General features: G+C 44.5%; 1 protein-coding gene across 2 annotated transcripts in view; it reads left to right on the top strand.

The window, feature by feature from the left end:
* Nucleotides 1–23,906, top strand: part of ZEB2 (zinc finger E-box binding homeobox 2) — a 118,397-nt gene that overhangs the window by 10,633 nt on the left and 83,858 nt on the right. The window contains exon 1 of one of the 2 annotated variants that reach the window (XM_027890664.1): nucleotides 11,577–11,658. The exons of the other annotated variant lie outside the window; for it this stretch is intronic. Within the exon in view, the coding sequence (XP_027746465.1) occupies nucleotides 11,592–11,658 (67 nt within the window). The 5' untranslated portion in view covers nucleotides 11,577–11,591. Of the gene's footprint in view, nucleotides 1–11,576; nucleotides 11,659–23,906 lie in introns of those variants that run through there. 2 annotated transcript variants of the gene reach the window in all.

The raw sequence follows: 23,906 nt of genomic DNA on the forward strand, positions 1-23,906 counted from the left end.
TTTTTTTTTTTTTTTTTTTTTTTTTTTTTTTTTTTTTTTTTTTTTTTTTTGTGCTTAACAGAGAAGACACAGTAGATGCACCGTTAGCTGAACCCCTGACACGGCGGTCTTTTGAATGCCTTAGGTATGATTTCACTTTCGCTCACATCAATGCTGACCTGAATGCCTTTCATATCTGATCCGCTGTGTCTCTCCCAGTAAACATCCCCTGAGGGGAGAACAAAGAAAGGAGCTCTTCTTCTTCTTAATCACAATTCAGCCCATTCACCGCCGGCAGGCTACATTTGCATTCTGCAACAGAAAGCCAAGATGAAAAGAAAAAAAAAAGAGAGTGAGAAGAAGGGGGGAAAAAGCAGAAGGGTGGAGGCTGAGTAAAATAACTTAGGTGTTTGTAGCTGTTTGTTGGGCTTCCCCTAGTTACAAGCCTTATATAGATCCTGCTCTACCCAGCCTTGGCTCTTCTGACAGGCAGATAGTGTTACAAGATGGCATGCCTGTACTATTCATGGCCACTCGCTCTAACACTTGAGGTAGAAAGTGTCAGAGAGGGATCAAATTCTACTCTGAGAAGTCTGTTATAGTTAGGGTCAGGTGTGTGTACTCTCAGCTCTTGACTGCTGCCTATTATTTTGTTTTAATTACTATTATTGTTTACTCACCATGACCTTGGGGAGCGGGGGTGGCAGGGGGCGAAGCAGCTTTGGCGGGGCAAAAATCGCCCGCTCCCCAGTTGAAATGTCCTTTTTCTTTCCCACCCCCCTATTTTTTTTTTTTCTATTTTGGCGAAGTGTTGGGCTGGGTGTTTTTGCGGCTGGCCGGGCCGGGGGCCGCGGCGGTGGCCGCAGTGGTGGCAGTGGTGGTGTTGGTGGCGGGGGTGTCCCCGGGCTGGCGGCCGGCCCGGGCTGCCCCGACCCGGCCGGGAAAAGCAGCGACTCAGCGAATCCTCGCCGGCACCAGAAAATGCACACGGAGGAGGAGGAGGAGGAGGAGGAGGAAGGCAAGATTTGTGGAAGTTTCTGTAGCCGGGCTCCCTCGTGGGGTTTCGTAGTCACGTTCATGTGCATTTTCCGGCTGTCCCCCCCGCCCCGTGCCTGAGTGTGTCCCCCCCCATATCTGCCTGTTTGTTTGTTCCGCAGAAGCTCTTCTGTGCTTTTAATCAGACAGTTTTCTAGAAAAATAGTAAGGTCTTTGGTCGTAGCCACTTTTTTCTCACCAAGACAAGGTTTATTTATAACTGGATCCTGCTTACTGAGAAGTATTTAAGCCCTTTCAGGCAGAGCTGTCAAAATTTCCTGTGTTGTTTGCCTCTATTTGCAACATGTAAAAAGTAATATGCAGTTGCTGGTGTTGGAATAACCGGAGTAGTGCAGAAATCTCAAGTGACAAGTTTTCAACTACACTATCTCCTGCCGACCAAACTGTCATTTTTATTTTTTTTTTCCCAGAAACCACTTTTAAGATCCTAACAGGTTTTTTTTCCCCCCATCAGCAAATAGATTAAACGTGCTAAAGCAACTTCGAGAGGGAAGAACAGTTTGAACAATGAGGAGCGGGAGGGATGTCTTATTTTCCTGTAGCTGCTATGGCAGATTTCACTCATAAGGAGCACACTAACCGAGATGTTACCAGTTGAACAGAAGCATGTGACACAGATTCCTGATTTTTTTCCCAGAAGATTTACAGAATTTACAAAAAGAGATTATCTCTACACCTTCCACCCTCCTAACCACCCCCATGACCCAAGCAATGGAGGATTTAGGCAGATTTACTTCAGTAAACACCTTTGGACACTTGGGGAAAAGTAGGAGTCTGTTTGCAAAAGCAGGCTTTTGTTAAGTGAGGTGCTGGATAATGCTTTACCAAGCAGCTGTGATATTAACCTACCCAGTAATGCTGGAAAAAGCCTTAACTCCTTGTGCACTCCAGGGCCCTGCCCGGCAGGAGTCCCTTCAGGTACTGGGCCTGGAGGGGGGAGATTGGGGCATTTGGGGGGACAAGCGAGGAGGTGGCACTGCTGAAGCCACAGCAGCCGCTCAGCCTGACACATCTTTTACTTGGTGGCAGCTGAAGCTTTCGGGGTCAATCCATCAGAGACAGGGCTTGGAAGAGCTGGGAGGCATGGCCAGGAGAGTGTCCTCCAGCAGTGAGGGGCTACCTATGTGTGTGTGCCCACACACATATGCACACTCTGTACCTCCCCCCCGAGATGTAACATATCCCAAACCCTCTCTAGGAACGTTCCCAAGCATTGCTAAAGGGGGAAGGTCAATTTAGGATTCGCACTCGAGCAGCAGAATAGCTGAGAAGTTACACCGGCAAACCTGTAAGAGTGGCTTCCTGTGAGCTCCCAGGCTCCAAAGGAAAGCCACCAGCTTTCTGGGAGCTTCTCATCCTAACAAGTGAACTTTTTTGGCTTCTTCCTTCTCTTTTCTGAGCCATTAGAAGCAGGAGCTAGTAGGTTAGTCATTTTTGCTGGGCATAATTTTCCAGGTGTTTCTTTTTTTAGCTGGAATAACATTGCTTCATTTGGGGATTTTTTTTTTTGTCAAGGGTTGGGGGATTTTTTTTCCTTTTTTTTTTTTTTTTAAAGTGTAGGTGTCAATGCTAGAGCAGCCACAAATGTGTGAGAAAGCAAAGGGTATGAGACATGACAGAATTAAAGGTGTTTGCTATGTTGTTACCCGTGTGTCAAGCTGCAAGCTCCCTTTGTCACAGCCTCCTGGAGATTTGATAGTGAGGATCCGCTTCCTTTCCAAGTGATACAGCAGTTTCTAACTGGGGGTTTTAATGGTGGTGCAGTCGTTGCTATTGCATTTGCCTCCCCAAATGCATTTAAACACCTCCACATCGCACACACCCCATTACTTCCACCTTACACAAGGGTGCTGTGCTCTCGAGCACCAGGACAGCAGCCATAGCATTACAGTCTCTGGCATGGAGCGTCGTTTGGCAGGAATGTCATCTGCCAAATCATCCCATAATTACGTTTTATGTTATTTGTATGAATGACCAAGCATGCAGTATTCCTTTTGAAATCAAAGGAAGGCTTAAAATGCGTTTTTGAATACTTTCAGACCATGGTCAGGTCACAGTTTGGGAGTTGAATTAAACTGATCTCATTTGTGATCTAATTGAGGTTGGCAACAACCTTAGCGGTAGCAATAACATACAAATACAAATCAAAGAGCAGAATTCAGCAAATCAGATCTTTTGCTCGAATCCTGCCTGGGAGTTATTCTCCGACTGCCAACAGAGAAGTTAAACTTTGTCCTGCTTCTCAGCGGCAGTGCGAGCCTTGCATATTTTTCGGGTCTTTGACAGGAAAGTTGGGTCGGAGGGATGGGGACACAAAGGCGAGAAGGGAGCTGGTGCCTCCTCGGACAGGAGTAAAGCACAGCGACTCGTCACGTATGTTTCTGGAGAGCCCAGTGGCAGAAGGCGCAGGAGGCGTAACGGGGGAATATGGTTAGGAAGGGCTGGGGAAGAGGAATAGGTCGCTGCAAACAGATTATTCCAAGCGGAAAGTCGAGGCAGCTCCCTATCTTTACATCTATCGCTGCGGATTCCAGGAATGTAATTACCAGCGTGGTTGAGAATTGTTGACAAATTTCCCCGGGTCTGTCGGGAGCGGGTGTTGCGAGCTGCGGGGCTGCAGCCGCGGCAGAGGCCCCGACGTGCGGGAGCCGTGCGGGGCAGCGGGGCCGGGGCGGCCCCGGGGCGGAGCGGGGCGGCTCCCCCCGGGCAGGGCGTCCCTGGCTCAGAGCCCCCCCGCCCCAAGCCGGGATGCTGCGGGTCAGGTCCCCCGGGATCCCCCCCTCCTCCGTGCCCGCGGGGACCCCTCCGAGCCCGCCCCGCAGGTGGGGGCGCTCGGCAGGGCGCGGACCGGGAGCCGCCGCCCCCGGGGAGCATCACTCCCCCCTCGGTCCTCCCCCCCCACCCCAGGCAGCGCCGTGCGGAGCGGGGATGGAGGCGCGACCGCCGCCGCGATGCGCTGGGGCGGGGGGAGCGCGGAGCCACCTCGGCCCCCCTTCCCCGGCCCCGGGGCAGAGGTGTGAACCGCCTCTGTGGGGCGGGGGACGGGGCACACACCCCCGCCGCGTCCCGGCGCTGCCGAGCGAGCCGCGCCGGGGGCAGAGGTGCGAACCCCTCCCGGGACGCCGCTCCCGGGATGTCGGTCCCCGCTCGCCCCCCTCGGCCCCGGCCGCGCTCCCGCCGCGGCGCAGCCCCGAACTTCGTTCCCAGGAGGGAGAGAGCGGAGAGGAAGCGGCTCGGAGCTGCCTGCGCTCCTCCCGGCTCGGGGTTTCAAGTGTGTCCTCAGCTCCCCCCCACCCCCCTCCCCTCCTCCGGGTCATTATTTTCTTTGACTAAAACCTGTTTACTCGCCTCTTTGTTTTTTGACGTTAAACGAGTTTCCATCTCCTACTCCTGCGGATCTCTAAGAAATAGATAAACCATTATATTTCCCCCTTCCCCCCTCCCGCTCGTATTTTAAAGCAGCGATCCTGACAGCAGTACTATTATTGCACTTTATGTTTTAGTGGATGTTTGCTGTTGCTAGTTACAGCAACACTTATCATAAGACAGCAAGAAAAGAGTAGTCCCTGGTAATTAAAGTAATGAAATATTCATTTACTCTACCTTTTCAGTAGTCTCACAAATTAGGCTGCTACATTTAATGCCTGCACTGCCTCTGTTTTTATTATAATGGCAGCTTTCGCATCTGCAATTAGGACTAATTCTGACAGTTACAATTTCTGAGGGATGGTAAACAGTGAACGAGATGTGCAGCAGTGGTATTACACGTGAAAAGCCCTTGTCTCTTTAACCTTGTTGTTTTTTTTTCTCGCAGAGGTTACCTTTTCCCGATGGTGCAAAATCGACTTGACATAACTGTTCATCAGTTTCAGGGTTTTCCCTGGAGGTATTTGCATCAAATCAGCCCAGTCAAGCTTCAAGTTGAAATTGGCAGCCCAGAAACTGACAGGGTAGGGACTGGGAAAGAGACAGCTAAAGTGCAGGCAGCGAGCTGACAGCAGCGGCGGGCAGGCAGGGGGAGAGGGCTCAGCACCCGGGGCTGCCGCCCCCCGCTCCCCCACGGTCACCCTCGGTCCCCCCCAGTCCCCCCTGAGCCGCCGCGGAGGGGCCAAGCGCTGGAAACCCGCCCCGGTCCCACGAGGAGGCCAGTTGGGGAGGGGAGGGGTGGTGTATGTCAAAAAAAGCCCCATAGATTGGGGGGGAAAAAAGTGTTGTGAAAGACAGAGAAGTGGTGAGCTGAAGTTGCGGTCGCTAACAAGCTTATTTTGCTGCGGTTCTTTGCGGAGCGGTGCCGTGTTTATGCACTACGACTGTTAAGAGAAGTGACGGAGAAGGTTGTTAATACCAATGAAAACATATTTTGATCAGCTAAAAAAACCCAACACCCAACCCAGAGAGATAGATAATTGCATTAGAATCAAAACAAACATTTCCTTGAGTATGTTATTTCGTTTATCCCCTGTCACGAGGACGGGGGGTGTCTCCAAGTGGGACGGTGTGAAAATTAATTTTTAATAGATTATTGGACAAATTGGGATTGTTCCTTGTGACATCCCCCCCCCCCCCACCCTGAAAGAATTTTACTTCTTTGAGAATAATTCCAAATCTTATGTAGCATGGAAGGGAGCAGCACTCCAAGGAACAGGCAACACCACCAAGACCCATTCCCTCCTTAAAGGTGAAAAAGAGCAAAACTGTGTCACTTTCCTGAGGTAGAGAGCTGACTATATGTATATATATATATACACATATATATATATATTTCTCCCTGAATATATATCTGTAGTCTTTACCAGATGATTAAAAATCCCTCTCACTTTTCCTACCAGACTTGTGCTAAAGTAAGCCTTGCTTTCAAACAGTTTTTCAGCTGTGTGTGTGACAGGCATTGGCTGATCTGCTGATGCCCATTCGACAGGCACTGTTGAGCTAAAGTGGTGTGACGGCACAGTTTTGTTAAGCTGTGAACAAAGGGCTGGAGATGCCTCGCTGGCATCATCCATGTGCATATTGGCCTTGTCACAGTTTTGCTTGATTTAATGCTCTGTTTATTCCTAGATATTAGAACTTAAATTCCAAACAATATGTTTTCATATACTACACACAAACTTTATTTTAAAAGCTTTTGCTCCCCAGAACCACAGATTTGTTTGTCTGCCCAACATCCATGAGGCAAACATTTAAAACGTAGCTCCCAGAAAAATAGGTGGCCGGTAGCCTCTTAACTGTTATCCAGTTAAAAAATGGGATTTCAGTTTTAAAAAGTCTTAGAAGGGTAAAAGATTTATTTCTTCTTTGATCATTTGTTGAGAGTTGTTATTTATTTCAACAGTGGATTTTCTTATAAGCTCCTAAGGAGAGGTTACCCCGTGTGCAGGCAGGGCCTGGGATGGACTTTTCCAGTGCCATATCATCCCAGCGGTGTTGCTGGGATAAAAGCAGTGTCTTGCAAATACCTGTAAGCATAGTCAGAGGACTACTGGCAGGAAGAAAGACAGCTGGGTTATGGCAGGTTAGTGGAAGGGAGCAGGAAACTGGATTAAGGTTAAAATACATATGTATACACATATATGTTCATGAGGTGGCCACAACTTTATATCTCAGCAGTTCATCAAGAGAAAAACGGGAGCATGTGGAGCTATATTTAGGTTTGGTTCTCTTCTTTTGGAGATGCCTTAGGCTTTATCTGCAGAAAGTTGCGGGTTTTTTTCCTCCCCTTTTCCGTCGCCTTTTTAAACTCTCTTCAGGTTTGCTGCAAGTGTTTGCTCAGAGATTAGTTAGCCAGCTTCCATGGCGGAGGTAGCCCTGGGAGGCAGCTCGTTGCTGGGAGGAATGCTCAGTAGGTCAGGGCATGAAGATAGAAGGAGCTGCCCAACTGAGGCCGGGGATCAGGTATTTTCCTCTTTGTCTCCCATCAGAGACAAAGTGCTTGTGGAAAGGTTTGTGGTGAGACATCAAATCCCAGCAGGAGCACAGATGTTCCCACTTTTACAGGCTTACCAACGAACATTTCAGCTTAAACAAGTTTGTGGAATAAAGGGTTTTATTTATTTTTTCCTTAGCAGATGCAGCATCTTAGTTGGATTGCGTAAAGATTGTATCGCTCCAGCCACTCAGGGTTCTTTGGTCCAGGGCACGGTGCTTTACTCGAGGGCTGTGAGTAGGGATGGCAGAGCGGGAAGGAGTGGGAGGAGGGAGCGCTCAGCAAAATGAAAGTATTCCTTCTCCAAACAGTGCAGTCTAGAGCCTAAATCTGAAATTGAATCTGCTGGGCAAAACCTGCACAATTTTTCTACCTGCCCTCAGTCTGCTTCCTTTCAGGGATGACAGTTTTACTAACTGAAATGAATGGGCTCACTCGCTCCGGTACCTTTTCTCAGTCCGCGTTTACATCGAGTACTTCAAACAGAGAGCTGGGTGATATATGTAGGGGGACAGCTTGCACAGAATAAGCTTTAATGGTTAATTTTTGTATAGCTTTATAAATGAAAGGGACTTAAACCTACTAGCAGTATAGATCACAAGACCTTATGTGGTCTATTCTTCTCTAGATGCACAAGAGATTTACGTGCCTAAGTCCCATAAGAGTTAATGGGAGTTACGCATGTAAATCTCTTCCACAGTGAGATAATAGACCCTTTTATGTATGGATAGCTGGATTCTTACAAAAATCACCTACTGAACAGTAGACTTTATGTCCTGCCCTCTTAACAAATATTTAGAAAGCAAGCAGGCCAGCAGATGAGACCAGGAGCCCCCCAAGTTGCCTTCAAACCACACTGACCCCTGTGCCCCTGTGAAGGGTCGCAGTCTGGGAGCCAGCCCCAGGTCTGCCTTGTCCCTTTGGTTCTGTGTCCTGTTTTCGGTCCACTGTGGGTGATTGCACAGGTCTGGTGGCAATAGGGTCTCACAGAGTCTGTTGTGATGTCTCACCTCCTGGCAAGTCCTAGTTGTTGGAGGCTTCTTGTTCTGTGGATTGTACAGGAGATTGGGAGGGGGAGAGCTGCCACCTCTCTTCTGGGAGTGTCCTCCACTGGGATGACTGTCAGGGTGCACCTTTCCTGCATCCCTTCACCTCATCTCACCTGTACTGGGAGATTCACAGCCCCAAGGTGGGAGACCCCCAACAGGACTGTCCCAGACCGCTGGTAGAGCGTGGTGGTGGTGGCACTGTCTCCCAAAGCCCAGGTGCTGCTAGTGCTGCACATCTGCTCCCTTCCCGCTCCGGTGTGACCTCCCTCCCTGGGAAAGCAAGCAGGCTTTGCCTCCGATGGGTTCGGTCTCGCGCTTCTCCATGGGGATATATATATATATACATATATAACTTGGACGATCTGTATCTGCCAGCCATGAGTCAGATCGAGATCTTTTTCCCCCGTAACGTGTAGCTGGAGATAGCCGGTGCCACAGCACACGCGTGTCAGGAATGATCCCCGGGTTTTATGAACCGCGGCTCTTTTTGCCATCATTGTTTCTTTCCATCACTCGCCTGCTCCTTCCCGATAGCGATCTGAGGGAGTTGGGCAAGCCGCAGACTTGCCAAGCCCTCAGCTCCCAGGCCTGGCAAAGCCCATTCTGAAAAAAATAAAAAAACCCCTCCAACCCTCACGCCCTGAGACTATCAGATTAAATCCAAGGGTTTCTACCGGCGTCGGGATGGGAAAAGCCCATTGTTTGTTGATTATCGTATCATCAGCCCCGGCTGATAGGAGGATGCTCGAGGAAAACACACTTCGGTTACAGTTGATTTTCAGATTCCAAAATGGTGCTGCAAAGTCTGTGCATGCCTAATTATATTTTATGCTAGGCTGTGCAATACAAAATGTATGCTGCAGCAATCAGTGAGTTAACAGTATCAATCAATTTGTAAACAGATGAAGTCACTCATTCCCAAACTGGTTTTCCAAAAACAATTACTAAATTACAATAGAAAAAAATTGTACAGTTACTGTATTTGTGTGCTGTGTTACAATCAACATACCAGGGAAACAAAACAATTTAATGCAGAAAAATCATCATTCATCTACATTATAATTGCTTCTTTTTCACATCTACAGGGCGGTTAATTAAAATTGTGATTAAATGCGGTCGCGCTGCCTAAGATGTCTTGCCCAAAACAGGTGGTACAGAATTTAAAAGTAAAAAAAATGTAATTAGCATTGGAAATTGAGAAATTGCCTGTAAGAATCAGTGTTAATTTCAGTCAGTGATGAGGTAATTTATAAATGAATGCAGTGGAGGCTGTGCAAATGCACAATTGCCTTCCTGCCTATTCTTAGCATTCTCAGCATGCAGGTGAAAATGTTTTCAAAATATTGAGGTAATTTGAAAATCAATCCATGCATTCCGTATCTTTCTTCCTCCCCAGTCGCAGCAAACGCTGAATGAATGCTGCCAGAGATGGCACAATGCATCAGTTCTGCACTTTTTTGGGGAGTGATATTCCGTGTGTCGTGGCATCAGCTAGAGTTTAACTAAGCAAAATGTTTGGCTAAGATCCTTTACAAAGGCCAAAAATGTCGATTGAAGTCCCCGGTAATCCCGAATGTCTTCAGCTACAGTGTGTGTTTAAATGATGTGGTATCAAAAAAAAAAAGTAACAGCAACCTGCAGTGAGTTGAAATAGTGCAGCAGAGATACAGCGAAATAAAAGAGATGCTAATATGGCATGGAAATCATAATGGTTTCTTGTTTAAAATTAGTACAGCACACTCGAAAAGCCTCAGTAGTACTGTTGCTTTCGGTAGAAACTCTCTTTTTCAACATGCATTTCAAATTTCAACCCGCAACCATGAAAGAATTGTTAACTAGGTTATGCATACAGAGATTTTCCCCGAGATGAACTTTGTTTATCGGTGTTTTGGTGCTTCCTCTAAACTTTCAGCTAGCAAATGAGAAATGCTAATTCCCAACAACAACAAAAAAAAATACGACCTGCAGATACAAAAAGCTGGAGGCAAACCTGACAACAAACAGATATTAAAGATTTAAAATCTTCTTGACAGTCAAAAAAAAAAAAAAAAAAAAAAGTAATCCAAGGCACACATTGCTGGAACTGACATTTCCATGACTTGAACAGTCCTTGCCCCCCTGCTCGACTCCACAGAGAGCCCCGGCTTAGTTATCCCCCCATACATTTAAAAATAACTCAGACTTATGATAACGTCGATCTCTGGGCTAGAATATGTGGAAGCAGTTGGAGTTTTGGAGCAGGAACATACAGGTGTTGGTATCAGGTTGCTGTAAAACACGTGCGCGGTGGCTTTTGAACAGAACATGCTTTAATTAAAGCAAGCTGGTCTTCCTGCAGAAAGCCTGATCTACCCATGTAATTTAACTATTGAAGCCCTTTCTATTAATTTTTCCTTGACATATAATAATGAACTTTTCTTCTGGCTGACACTTGGCTGGTTGTTTTTCTCTTTTTCTTTTTTTTTTTTTTTTTTTTTCCTTTTGATAAGCCCTGTGCACTTCAGAGGCGATTTCGATGCTATTTAATTTACTCATCAAAAACCCTTGCGAAGGGATTAGGCCCATGAAGGGGCAAGGGCAAGGCCACGCCGTGCTGGTCCTTGGACTGCTGGGATGTTGTGAGGAGGTTGCAACCCATCCAGGCAGAGGACACTGGTGGGTCCTGTGGTGGGATGTTGTCCTGACCCCGGCTCTGTGCTGGCTGAGCTGGGGAAGGTGAGTGCAGCAGCAAGTGCCACGTGCGCTCTCTGGCAAGTCAATTAACCTCACTGTGCTCATTTTCTATGTCCATGAGGTGGGGAAATACCACCAAACTCATTCACAGGCCTTTTGCAGAGCTTGATATCTCAAAAGCACCCTGCCATTCCCTGGGACTGAGGAAGAGCAAGGATCATTCGTTGTTTCGTCAGAGGGCGAGCGGATGCCAAGGAATTTGTCTGAGAAAATTACGAATGTATGTTCCTAATAACCAGATTCTCAGAGTTTATTATACAACTGGTTATTCTAATTTAGAAGATGATATTGCTTTTAACTGCCCCCCCTCCCCAGTTTTCTGCCACTGAATATAAAGAAGGGAATGGTAATCACTGAAGCAATGATGATTATTGACTGAAAGGTATTTTACAATGTGAGCTCCGTTATGTGGAGCTTAGCAAGCAGCTGCACTCGTGCATTTGAGCTCCTTATTTTGGTATAGGGGCTCTAAAAATACATCAAAATACCAGTGAACTGGCATAGGTGCAAATCCTAACCCGACTGCAGTCCATGGGGGTGGCCGGGTGACTTTGGGGGACACAGATCAGCAAAGTCAGGTTTGATGCCTGTGGCTGGTTTTAGTGGAAAACTGTAGAATCGGTCCCATCCAAACCAAGCCTAAGTTTGGGCTTTTTCTTTTCTGTCTTGTGTGAACTCAAAGGAAAGCAGGAGCTCAGGTACTGCTGTGCTGCCACAGACTAGTCCTCAACACCAGCTACATCTTTGGATTTTTCTGGGACTGTTCCCACGAGGAAAGACCAAATGCCATGAGAAACATGAGCAGGATTTGGCCCCGAACAGGCAGTGCTTACTAGTGGATAAACTGAGCCATGGCTATTGTAGTGGTGGGGAAGTGCAGTGAAGGAAAAGTAGCTTCACGGATTCCTAAAATAGAAAGTAAGCGTAAATATTTCTGCTTTGCATGTCAGATTTCAATCACCTCTCAAAACAACTGAGCTTCTTGATTTAATTAATTACTGCTTGGCTTTTTTTGTTTTTGGTTTTTGGTTGTTTTGTTCTTTTTTTTTGGGGGGGGGGGGTGTGTCTTCGGAAAGAGCCAAATGAAAATTTCCTCTTTGTTTGCCCTTTGGAACTACTGGAGCTTTCCTCGAGTTTTAACTCTTCCTCTACCCCAGCACCCTCAGCCTTCCTTTTTCTATGCTCGTCTTATCGCTGCTGTCCCATGGCAAGCCCCAAAGCCTGGAACATTTTGTAACGACTATGTGACAAATTGTTGGGCTTTTATTCACGTCGGACATCTTTTGCCAGGATTGCTTGTTGTTTTTTCTGTTTGGCTGTGTCATGGGACCAAAGGTGGCTGCTTTTGTGCAGCATGTCAAATCTGGTTAACATACAGCCATTTATCTTTAAAACCCACTCCTGCACAATGGCAGGGGTGTATTGGGCCACTTGTATGGGCTCCAAGCATCAAACATATATATATATATATATATATATATATAAATTTTTTTCAGTACCATCCTCTCTATATGTGTGGATGCACCTCAGGCTGAGGCACTGCGGTGAGCAGGTCATGCAGCAGACAAGATGTTTCATAATTTTGGGAACCTTTTAGAGACAAATTGTACAGGGCAAGTGTAGTGTAACTGAACTGCTGGTTGCCCAGTGAAGTGTAGAAAATCAGATACAGCACAGCCTGAAAGAATGAAACGAGAATTCATATCTATGTATATACACGGTACTTTATAAACAATTCATATACAGAGAGAAAAACACATTTATTCCCTTTTTCTCTGCTTTTATTTGAGGATTGTGCGTGGTGTGTGTGTATAAATGTGTTTATGTGCATGGTATATATTCATACAAATAATATGCCACAGGATATGGGGAATAGTTGTATGTGTGATGCATTTATATGCATAAGTGGTAGGTTTGCAGGTTAATGCCTCCTTGACTCTGTGTGTGTGTGAGTAAATGAAGGAAAGGTGCTCAGCACGATGAAAAAATGAATTATCCTAGAAATAAAATAAAAAATCCCCAAACTTCCACGGCAAAGTTCGCAGCTTTAGGTGCTTTTCCGATATTTAAGTCACACAGAAGCATTTGTGATGAACGTGATTTCCTTCCAGATACAGTGATAATTATCAAATAAACAAGCTGGGAAAGAAATAAGAAAGTTTGATTCACCAGGAAAATGAGGGCTGGCTGCTAAGTCTTGGTGCCTTTTTGCAGTTGAAGCATTTGAGATAGCAGGACTCAATGTTTTTTTAATGATTTGCTGTGTTGTGTAATAATTATACATATAGTGCAGTGAGGTTACTTGGAGGAACACCGCACTATGTATGTTTTTGGTTTTGTTTTTTTGTTTTTTTTTGTTTTTTTTTTTTTGAGTAAAGGACCCAGGAGATTGCTTTTCACTTTGAAAACAATCCCTAATATCAGGAAAATGCTCTGTTTGTTTATGCGTACATAATGCAAGTTTGTCCGCCTGGGAACTGCAGCAAATGGGAGAAGTATGCATGGATTTCACAGGTAACAGGATTACGTGGGCACATAATTGATCCATTTGGAGAAAAAAATGACAGTGCTCTAAAGATGCCTAGGCTTTGGAGATGGAGTTTATGAAACAGGCATTTGTAAATTCAAAGGAATCAATATGTCAATTTTATTACATCTCAGGACCAGCTGGGCATTAAAGGAACAGTAGCCTTTTTAAAATTGCAGCTGCGTATTCTTGCATTGTGTACCTTTCTTAAAAGGCTTTGAATCTCAGAAAATGTACTTTTAGCAGCTCTTTGCACCTTTTCAGCGACCGGTTTGCAAGGACCAAAAAAAAAAAAAAAAAAAAAAGAAAAAAGAAAAAGACACAAAACATTACATTGTGTTAAGTTTTCCTCTTAAGCCGAGGTTGGTAAAAACCGCCAGGCTTCGATTACATACCATGCAAAATTCTTACTAATAAATATACACATGGAAGGAGGAGAATGCCTGTTCCCATCCCAAAGGTCAAAAAAAAATATATATATATATTTGAGGTTTTAACATCGAGGGCTCAGCACATGTTGCAGAGGCAGCATCATAACATGAGACACCTGAAAGTGTCCATGAAAGACCGCACATGAAACATGGTCTGAATCATTGTAAACCAAGTTTAAACCCTGAGATTATTAAATCTAGTGCAAAGCTTAGGTTTTTGGAGGTTTGGGGGGGGGGTTTGTGTTTTTTTGTGGTTTTTTTGTTTGTTGGTTTGTTTTTTTTTTTTTTTCCAAGAGACAGCAGTCTTCAGCTGTCCAGATTTGGAAACATAACTTTTCGCACAAATTTGCAACATGCAGGGTGGAGGGAGATGCTGAATGGAATTTGGGTTGCAGCGGTGGTTGCTGCCTGTGAACTCTCAAGGCCACCCCAAAGAGGCTCTAAAGCCCAAAGACGCATTCTCAAGGAATTAATACTTTTTCTTTTGGAGAGTAGGTTAGCCAAGGAGCAATTGTGGCTTTCCAGAATACGTTGCACGCTCCTCTACCTGAAAGGCATTTGACTGAGGGACTGTGCCAGTAAAATCCATGCATGTCTAAGGCTCTCAGTAGATGCTATGTTGTCTTCTCTCCTCTGCTTGCTGACGATGTTGCTGTGGACCCGATGGCTGCATCCTAGTCTGCAGCTCCAATCTGATTACCAACATTGCCAAAGCAGTCACTTATTTGGGGTACCTGACTCTGGGCAGCTTTAGAGGTTCAGCACATCTGAAAGTACACTTTAAAATGTTTGAGTTTTTGAGGATCTATGGCCACTGCTCCCTGAGACTTCTCTGCCTCGTCCTTTATCACGATCCTCTCTGATCTTCTATAATGTCCCTCCATCTCCTTGTGCACAGTTTCTTTCCTTTTGCACAGTTCCTTTGTTTTTGAGCTCACACTTCTCAGGCCAGCCTGGCTACAGACAAGGTCTCTGTATGGTACACCAATGTGCTCAGTAATTCTACTTTTTCTTGCTTGAGGATCTCTACTTTCCATAAGGTATGGTTGCAGTGTTTCTCCAGGGGCCTGCTAACATTTAACCATCTAAATATAAATTAGGTTATGTGGGGCCCCATCATAAATGGGCTTACTATCATCACAGAATCATAGAACCCAGGTTTGGGTTGGAAAGGACCTTAAAGATCATCTAGTTCTAACCAGTGCATAAAATAGGTAGAGTACTTTATATATACTCATATTCTGCTATAACTTCGTCTCCCCTCAACAGAAGCATGAAGTGAATACGAGAGAATAAAGGGTCAAGTTTTCCCTGCAAGAGCATGGAAAAGCAGACACAAACAATACCAGCTAGTTAAGCAGTGTTTTGTGGTCACAGACTTACCATGAATTACAACTTTATTATGCAATTATGTACTTTCAAAGCATTTAAAAAAAAATATTCATGTACGAAGGAAGACACGGAAAAAAAGGTTGACGGTGTTTTCACAGAAATTTTTGGCATTGTAGACAGTACAGATGACCTGCTCAGAACTCATGCGAATACACATAAATGGAGTAGAGAGAAACTACATAAACTCAATAGATAGAAGCTTACAAAACTTTTTAGGTAAGGCTTCCTTTCAGTGTAGCTGTGACTGTGTGCTTGGGTGCGAAAGGCATGATGTTGGATAGGGCTTGGAGAAATCCGGTCTAGTGGAAGGTGTCCCTGTCCATGGCAGGGGGTTGAAACCGGATGATCTTTAAGTCCATTTCAACACAAACCATTCTGTGATTCCGTGTACATACCTTGTTCATCTCAGCATCTTCCACTGGTGATGAGATGCTGAGACAAGCCTTAGTTACAACTAAATTAACATTTTTTAAGCTCCACTGCAATTTCCACTCAAAAGGTCATCCCTTTCCATGCTTGCTAGAGGAAAGTAAAGGGTGGTAAGAAGAGTTGAAGGGACTTGGTCGAGGCCTCCCAGCTGGAGTCAGCTGCAACTAAGAACCTAGAACTAATAAAACCAGAGGTCACATTACTATCCCGGTTACCTCTGCGCAATCCGTGGGCATCCTTTATATTTTGTCCGTTCTCTGGATCAAACCCTGGAATCAAAACAAGGCTCCCCAGCGACAAGGTGGAAAAAAAACGGCAAAGCGAAACCCCGCCATCGACCTGATTGATGGCTCTTCCGCCGAGATCATAACAGCTTCTTCGGAGACTTTTGCAGCCTCTGTAGAAGAGCGGGAGGCACTGCCAATATCCGCAGATCATTGGCATGATAGACCGTAACGGCTTCTTCAGAGCCGTTCCGGTCTATCGTGTCAATGCGTACTCGGGGAGTCCTCAATGCATGGATCATTGACACGGCACTGCATAACGGCTCCTTAGAAGCCATTACTGGGTATCAAGTCAATGCATACTTAGGGAGCCCTTAATGCGCGGACCCACGCAAGTTGACTTGCTCTGAATGTTAACAATCCCAAGGAAGAGTAGTTACTGCGCATGGCGCCGAGGGGAGGTTGTTAGCACCCGCCTGCGGGAGCCCGGCTCGAGCGCCGCGCTCCCAACTCTTCGCCGGAGAGGCGCGGCTGCTCCCGAGCCAGAGCGCTGGGCGGGAGAGCCCGGAGCCCCTGAACTTTCCCTCCTCCGCTGACATCTTTTTACTTCATAAAATATGTAAAAAGCAGAAACGCTCTCAATTTGAGATTGGAGAGCCAAGAGGCAGCCCGGGATGAAACATTTAAGGTTAAAGCCTGGGGAATTAGTGGTTGCACTGGGAATGCTGGTAGACCCTCATTCACAGAGTGATAGTTCTATGTATTTTACCCCTCTCAACTACTTTGCTGTAGTTATCACACATTCTGTACATTTACGATGATCCTTGAAAGATGTTCGCAAAAATGACCCTTCTGAAGGAGAAATTGTTAAATACCCCATCATCCGGTGAGGAGTTTGTCTGGATTTGTTGACCTGGTCCCTGGGGAGCATCAGCTGAGACTTTCCAAATCATCACCGTGCCTCTGCTTCGACCCGCATAGGCGCATCCCCTTCCCTTGGCTTCCCCCAGACAAGATATCCCTGTACCGAGTTAAAAACGCTTCTAGTTTGCTGTTGTTGATATTTTTCTTTTGTGTTCTGCTTACTGACTGACATCTGCTATCATGCTAAGCAGGTGTTCCTGTGTAAACGAACGTGCCCTGTTTGTGTTTCGCCATCCTCGCTACTGCGCACCCAAATGAGCAGCATGATTAAGAATCCTGTAAATTTTTGAAAGGAAACGGATGGCTGCCCTACTAGAACATAATTACACCGTTCCAACATCCGCAGCTCACTGCTGCAGCCGAGTTGGAGAACAGCAGAAATTAATAATATATAATAGCATCATTCTCGTAATTTATAAATGAAATAAAGTAGAGAGGAGATTCTGCTGATATGCATTTTCTTCTTAATTCTACAAGACAAAGTATAGATTAGAATTTTACTGGGGTGAAACCTGGCCAGCAATATCACACTAGTTGCAAGTGTAGGGCCTGATTCATGAGAGAGATTTTGCTTAGGGAAAAGAGCTAATATCTTTTATTGGACTAGGGGAAAAAAATGAGTATACAAAGACCTCTAAAGGCAGCCCCTGATGCAGAGAGGCCAGGAAACCTCCACAGATCCTCTACCCACTTTTTAGCTTAATTCAGTTGTAGGTATTGCGAGAAGACTTTGCTGCATGGTGCAATTTTTTTTCCCTGACGAAAATAATACAGTATCACAGGTCACCCCCTCGGAGAGGAGAGAGGATTAATCAGCTAAAGATGTTGTCTAATCTCCTATTTTTGTTGAAAAACAGTGATGTTTTCAAAACCAATATTTTGAGCTCCAGAGATGTTCCAAAAGGCACTGTACTGAGAATCCTTACTCAAGTCAAGCCTTGGACTTGGCGCTCTAATCATGCCTCTCAAACCTGCTTAAAAAAAGATACAACTTTCTGAAGACAAAGATGTATTATTTGTAAAGACTAGGCTGTATGACTTTTATTTTTTTCCACTGCATGTTAAATGCCTTTTATTTTTCTTCTGTACTTGTCTGGGTGATGGCCCAGCTGATTTCTACTTTTACTGGGATAAACTTGGATGGGAGAGCTACCAAAACCCCACAACAGTGTTTACTTACAGGTTAATTAGGGACATTTTTATAAATTTTGACACTGTAAAACTCTAAAGAATGATAACTGCTTTGACGGAAAAGGTCAGCACGGATTCCCCAAGTTTAACCCAGCAAACACAAAAGTACACAGAAGTATTTCTCTTGTAAACTAAGGGATATGTTTGAGCCGTATTCTTCTAAAGGGCCCCCTTAATAATTTGTTTCTAAGGAAATATGTGCATATACAGATTTATTTCATTAACAGGTATTTATTTAAGTGGGCTGCACTGTATTTAAATCTCTGAATAGTTTCCATTACTTCCTCAGCTCACTTACTTCAAGTTGACTAATTTTAATAAGGCTAAGGTGCCTAGGGTCTTATTGAGTGTTCAGTTTGATCAATATGACTAAATTAAAATAGTGCAAAATATAAGCAAATGTACTCTAACAACTCAGTGAAAAATGTGGAGTGCACCAAACATTGATTAGTGTTCCACAGACATTAATTTGTTGCTTTAAGTACACTAATGCTGCCCAGAAACTGAGTCTACCTCAGGCGCACCATCTACCCCTGCGCAGCCCCGCTGGCTTTCAGGGCACTGCTCTCAGCTAAAGGCAGATTTTGGCTCTGTGCTGTGTAGAACCAGCTCTGCACACCCTGGGCTCACCAAACTCAGCCCATTCCAGGAGGAATAGCATTCCTATACCGCTCCCAGAGCAAGCCTGGATCACACCTAAGGGAAGCAGAAGGGGGACAGGTCCGATTATTTGCACGAGTGGAGACTATTTAATAATCATATTCATTATGAATTTGGGGCTATACATCAATTCTATACGTGTATTTTTAAGACAGGCACAGACTCTTAGGGAAGTGGTTCTGTGTGCAAGAAGATACTCGGTTTTGCCCTCCTGTAACACCACAATATTATTGTCATAAAAGATTAATGTCAACCCCCACCTGTATTAAATTGCTTTCAGTAGCCCTTGCATTCGTGTCTTTCCACACAAGGCAAAACCACTTTTAAAGTAACTACTTGCATCCTCGAGTGAAATTACTGCTATTACTGGGTTACATTTTATTTTTCAAATGCCTTAGTTGCCGTGGTAGGTATTTTTTCCAATGGATATGATGTTCTGAATAACAATATGGGATCAGGAACTTAATTTTAGGGCAGCAAAAAAAGCACACTTTAGAAAATGGGGTCTTCTCAGAGTCTTGTTGATAGAGGCTAATCGTATGTTAGTAGATGTTAATCATATGTTCTTTTTTTCATACTCCAACAAAAAGCTGACTTTTCCACATACCAAAAAAAAATTTGTTTTTCTTTCTCATTCCCTTCCTTTTCCTTGGTTAGCAAAAGCCTGAGATTCTCATACTTTGACATCCAATGCTTGCACAGACAGTTTTTAATGATTTCTGAATATACTACAATAACTGTTCAACAGCTATACTTTTATCTAATTTTTAACAGTTTCTGATATCTTTCTCAGTTTTTCAGTAGTTTTTCCCACTACCTGAAGTGTGATCTCTTTGCTTATCTTTAATCTCCTTGGTAAGAGATATTTGCTGCAACAGTTCTTCCTCTCCTTGATATCATCTTTTCTACGTGGCCAAAAAATTATTTCACATGAGCAGAAGCTCATTTCATGGAAGGTAAATCAGCAAAGAAAAAGAGAAAGAAAGATAGAGAAATAAACTGGAGGGAGTTTGTGTATCAAAAAAAAAAAAAAAAGTGGCTTGAAAGGAAACGCAGACACAATTAGGAAAAGTAAATTCTGTGAAGACCAAGTCAAATATGAAAAGCATTTCTCTAGTTTGAACTGTCCAAATAGAGCTATAAACAGCAGAAACTTTTTTTTTCTCTCTAAATTAAAGCTGGAGCTTTAGCTTCTTAAACTTCAACAGGAGAAGTAGAGCACAGTGTGCAAAAACAATTTGTAAGTCTCTTAGCTAACATCTCAAGTGAGGACACAGCCCAAGTGCAGAAGAACTGACTTTTCACTTGCAGCTACGCCAAAAAAATTGCTTAGGTTTTTTTGCTGTTGTTGTTGTGGTGGTTGTTTAGCTTTGGTGCGTGACAATCTTGATTTTTTCCAACATTTTACATGTTTGGAGTTTTTAATACCAAAGGTATTGCTCGCTGTAAACAAGTGTAAGTTTACCGAGGCAGCTTCACTTACACTCTTCCCTTGTAATCAGATGTGAAAATTACACCCTCCCTTTTGGCTACATGATAATTACACATTTCAACATACAAGGGATTGTCTCTGTTTCAGTTGCTGGGATGAAACAGAGAAGGCACTCAGGAAAATATATTATTATTTTAAAGATCAGTGCCATAGCTGTTTTTAGTAAAAGTGAAGTTTGTAATCACAACTATGATCAAGATACTTTGATATTTACATACACACAAATATATCTGTATGTAAGAAAGAGGGCTGTTAAAAATAAAATGAAACAAAGGTACCTCAACACAGAGGATGAAACTTAGCCCATGTACCCAGGGCCGGCAAAAACCTTCTCCCTGCTTAAATCCCACCAAAGTTGTATCTTGAGGGTAAATTTTACCCTAAAAGCATAATTTATTGGAAAGTGTAACAAAGTTTCCCTGGTTTTGTCTTGTTTTTTCTCCTCTTTCTTTCTTCTGGCTGTTCTATTTCCCTCACCTAAAAACTTAGCCTGAATTTCTTGTGCATCTATCAGTTTCCCTGCAAGTGCTGGGTGCAGAAAGAATTCAGAATTAAGCATTGCTCAGAAAGAGCTGTGGGAAAAAAATTACATATGCAGCAAAACATGTTAGAATTGTGTTTTGACAGTTTCATGACCAAGCCAAAAAATATACATTTTTTTTTTGTACCTGGCGCAGTTTCACAAAAATGTCCCCTCAGGGAATAGTCATTTTTTGTCAGAATCAACTGTTTATTTACTTAAAAATCTAAAAGTTTTGCCTTGCATTAGAGACAGAGTTGCTGAAGGTTAAAGTTCAAAATCAGCTCGTTGTGTTGCCTTTGGTGTAAAAGCACGGTTTGTGTCGTGAGAGAGGGATAAAAGCATTAGCATGGACACAGGGCAAAATAAAAATGGAACTTCTATTAAAAATGGGGCAGCTGAGGTTCGTGAGGTCTCTAGTTATGCATCCACAGCCCAGCCCTGACCTGAGTGTGAGTGATGACTGTGACCACCTTGGACCTGCCACCAGCAGGGCTAAACTTGGTAGCAATGGTTCAGGCTGGACACAATGAGTTCGTGCAAGTCAAAGCCTGGTAGGGTTTATATGGTAGCACCAGTGTTGGGAGCCTTGCAATTGTTCCATGGAGATGTTCATGGAAGGCAGGACTTTGAGTGTCCTTCCTCACCTATGCCTTGTGGGGCAGGAGGGATAAAGGGGGACACAAGTGGCTTCCCACCACTGCACCCAGGACAGTGCATGGAGTTGGAAGAGGTAACCCAAGGCTGGCTCTATTGTGTCCTACTTTGAGAGTGCTGCCTGTCCCGTGTCTGTGTCAAAATGCAACCTAAATGTCCTAAAAAATGTGCAGAGTGCAAGGTTGGGGGGAGCCCGGGGTGGGATGGCATCCCTGCTGTCCTGCCTGCCCTGCCCGCAGGTGTTGGGGACTACCCCTCATTTCAGTGACAATAAATTAGGCAACTTACAGGCCTGCTTGGGACAGAACCCCAAATCATAACCAGATCCTGGGATCATACAAATATGAGAAGATTTAATGACTTTTAAATCAATGCAATGGTACCAGTAAAGAAGAATTGGGTGTCCCACCCTAAAACTAGGTTTTTTCCCAGGGTGAAACTTGTCCTCAAAGGAGAGGTGATTTTTCATTCATTCTTACCTTTATCCCTCTATGCACATAAACAATTACTATTTTTTTTTGCCTGTACCAGTTGATAAGATTGCAGATTAACAGAAATTCACTGTGTCAGATGCTCTTTTGCCTACATTTTTACCTCAACTGCAGCTGCAAATTGCTGGGACTGGCAGGATGACCTCTCACACTGGCTACGGGCCATGGTCAGTGAGGGATTTTGAAACAGTTTTTTTACTAGGATTTTTAACATAACTATTTATTTGGGGAAGCAATTTGCATCAGAGGAAGAAAAAAAAAAAACCAACCCAAATGTAAATACAGATTTCCCCAGGAGATTAAAAATAGTCCAAAACTAATAGCCTAATCTAATTCACATAATGATCATCACGAAATGTATTCAAGGGGTCTAATCCTGCCCTCATGGGCTCTCTCTGAAGTCAGGGACTTGATATACCTGTCTGGATTTGTCTTTACCCTTCATATCCCAGTTATGGCAGGGGAGCAGTTTTTGTCTCTATGGTGAATAATATTTTGCAAATTAGACCTCACTTAAAAAAAAAAGAAAAAGGCAATATATAAGGTGGAGAGGGAATCTCTCCTGACTCACACTCATGGGGCGGAGGTCACAGCCGGAGCTGCTCTGGTAGGAAAGAGCCGAGCGTTGTACCAAAAAATAACATGAAATCTGTGAGTCAAACTGAGGAAAAGGGAGTTCTTCCCAGATAAGGACAGTTCTTCGTCCTGGCCCAGCGTCGTTGTTAGCGCGGCAGTTAAAGGTGTTCCTCCAGCCTCCTCAACTCTGCATTTGTCCCCTTGGATTTATTGTTTGCTCCCTTTTTCTGCCCATCTCAGAGTCTGTGTATTTCCCCTGACTGATAGGTCAGTACCAGATCCAACTCCAGGCTGATCTCCACGGGGTTATCGCTGGTCCAAAAAGGGCAGGACTGAGCCCAAAGCGGGGCTGCAGTGGGATGTGGGACTGCTGGGCATGGGGGAGTGGGGTGAGATCTCCCTGCACCTCCAAGTCCTCCTTGGGCTCTCTGGGAAAAGTTCTGTCCCAACTTTGCAAAAGTCAGATGCTCTTTTGCATCTGTATTTACCTTGAGTGTGGGGTCTGTCCAACCTCTGCAGCTTTTTAAGCTGAGCAGGGACTACTGGGAGCCCAGCTAATGTGCATATTGATGTATCCTGTAGCTTCTGAGATGATGAAAGAGCATATTGCTTATTTCCACAACAACGAGCTGGGAAATATTTACAGTGACCCTGCTGCTCTACCTGGGGAATTTCTCCCCAGGTGACAGAAGGAAGAAACATCTGATTTTTTTTTTTTTTCCCCCCAAAGCAAATCAAAGATAACCCCCAAAAAACCTCTCCAGTAAACCAAAGTTGTTAGTCAGGGCAGAGACACCTCTTCCACCAGCACGCAGATATGATATAGCTTTAATTTGTATTCATCTTGTCCACTGGGGCTAGAAGATGGAGGAGCTATTATGAAACCTTTTTTTCTCTCTCTCTCTTTTTTTTTTTTTTTTTTTTTGAATTTGCTTTATTCGCTGTTTACTATGCCGGGCTGACATGATATGATTTGTGCATTGCGGGGTCACAACAAGCTACTTGCAGGACAATTTGCTGAATCAAGAGGGTGATTGTGTCTGGTGCCAGTCAGTCGCAATTAGGGCCAGGATCAGGGAGGCCCAGAGCTTGTGTATCGTCTTGGGCAAACCTCATAGAAATCAGCTCACCTGAAACTAATTGTCACAACAGAGACCTTATGCAAATGAGCCCTAGGGTTAGCGTGGGAAAAGAAAAACTGTCGCAAAGATAGGTGACCTGCTGAGCAGGGGGTCTGTTGCTGGGGAAATCTTTGTTCAATGAGTTAAAAAAATGTTCGCATTGTTCCAAATCCAAGAAAAACGTAGCAGATCCTCTCCCTAAGAAAGCGTGGCGAGCACACTCATCTGAAAGTCCAATAAAGTGGCAGCCAGCTTTCGAGCCGGTAATAAATTGGAAGTCTTTATTCTTTATAAGGGCTGCAGCAGGAAAATGATTTTCTTTTGCAAAGGGGCCTTTAAAGTTTAGCTGCTCGCAGTGAGACAGTGCTTAAAACTTTGCTGCCTGTTGAAGCTTTTGCCTGCCTAACCTGTTGGATCCCAGCAGATTTCCCGACCTGAGGCTTTAGCAGCTGGAAAAAGGCATCCCTCTGGCTGCTGGGGCTGCTTTCTGGAAGTTCTGGCTCTCGTACCACAGTGAGACGTTGGGTTTGG

This window comes from Empidonax traillii, unplaced genomic scaffold, assembly GCF_003031625.1.
Source record: "Empidonax traillii isolate 1590-97213 ecotype Southwest subspecies unplaced genomic scaffold, ASM303162v1 scaffold294:size1087701, whole genome shotgun sequence".
NCBI classification, from domain to species: Eukaryota; Metazoa; Chordata; class Aves; order Passeriformes; family Tyrannidae; genus Empidonax; species Empidonax traillii.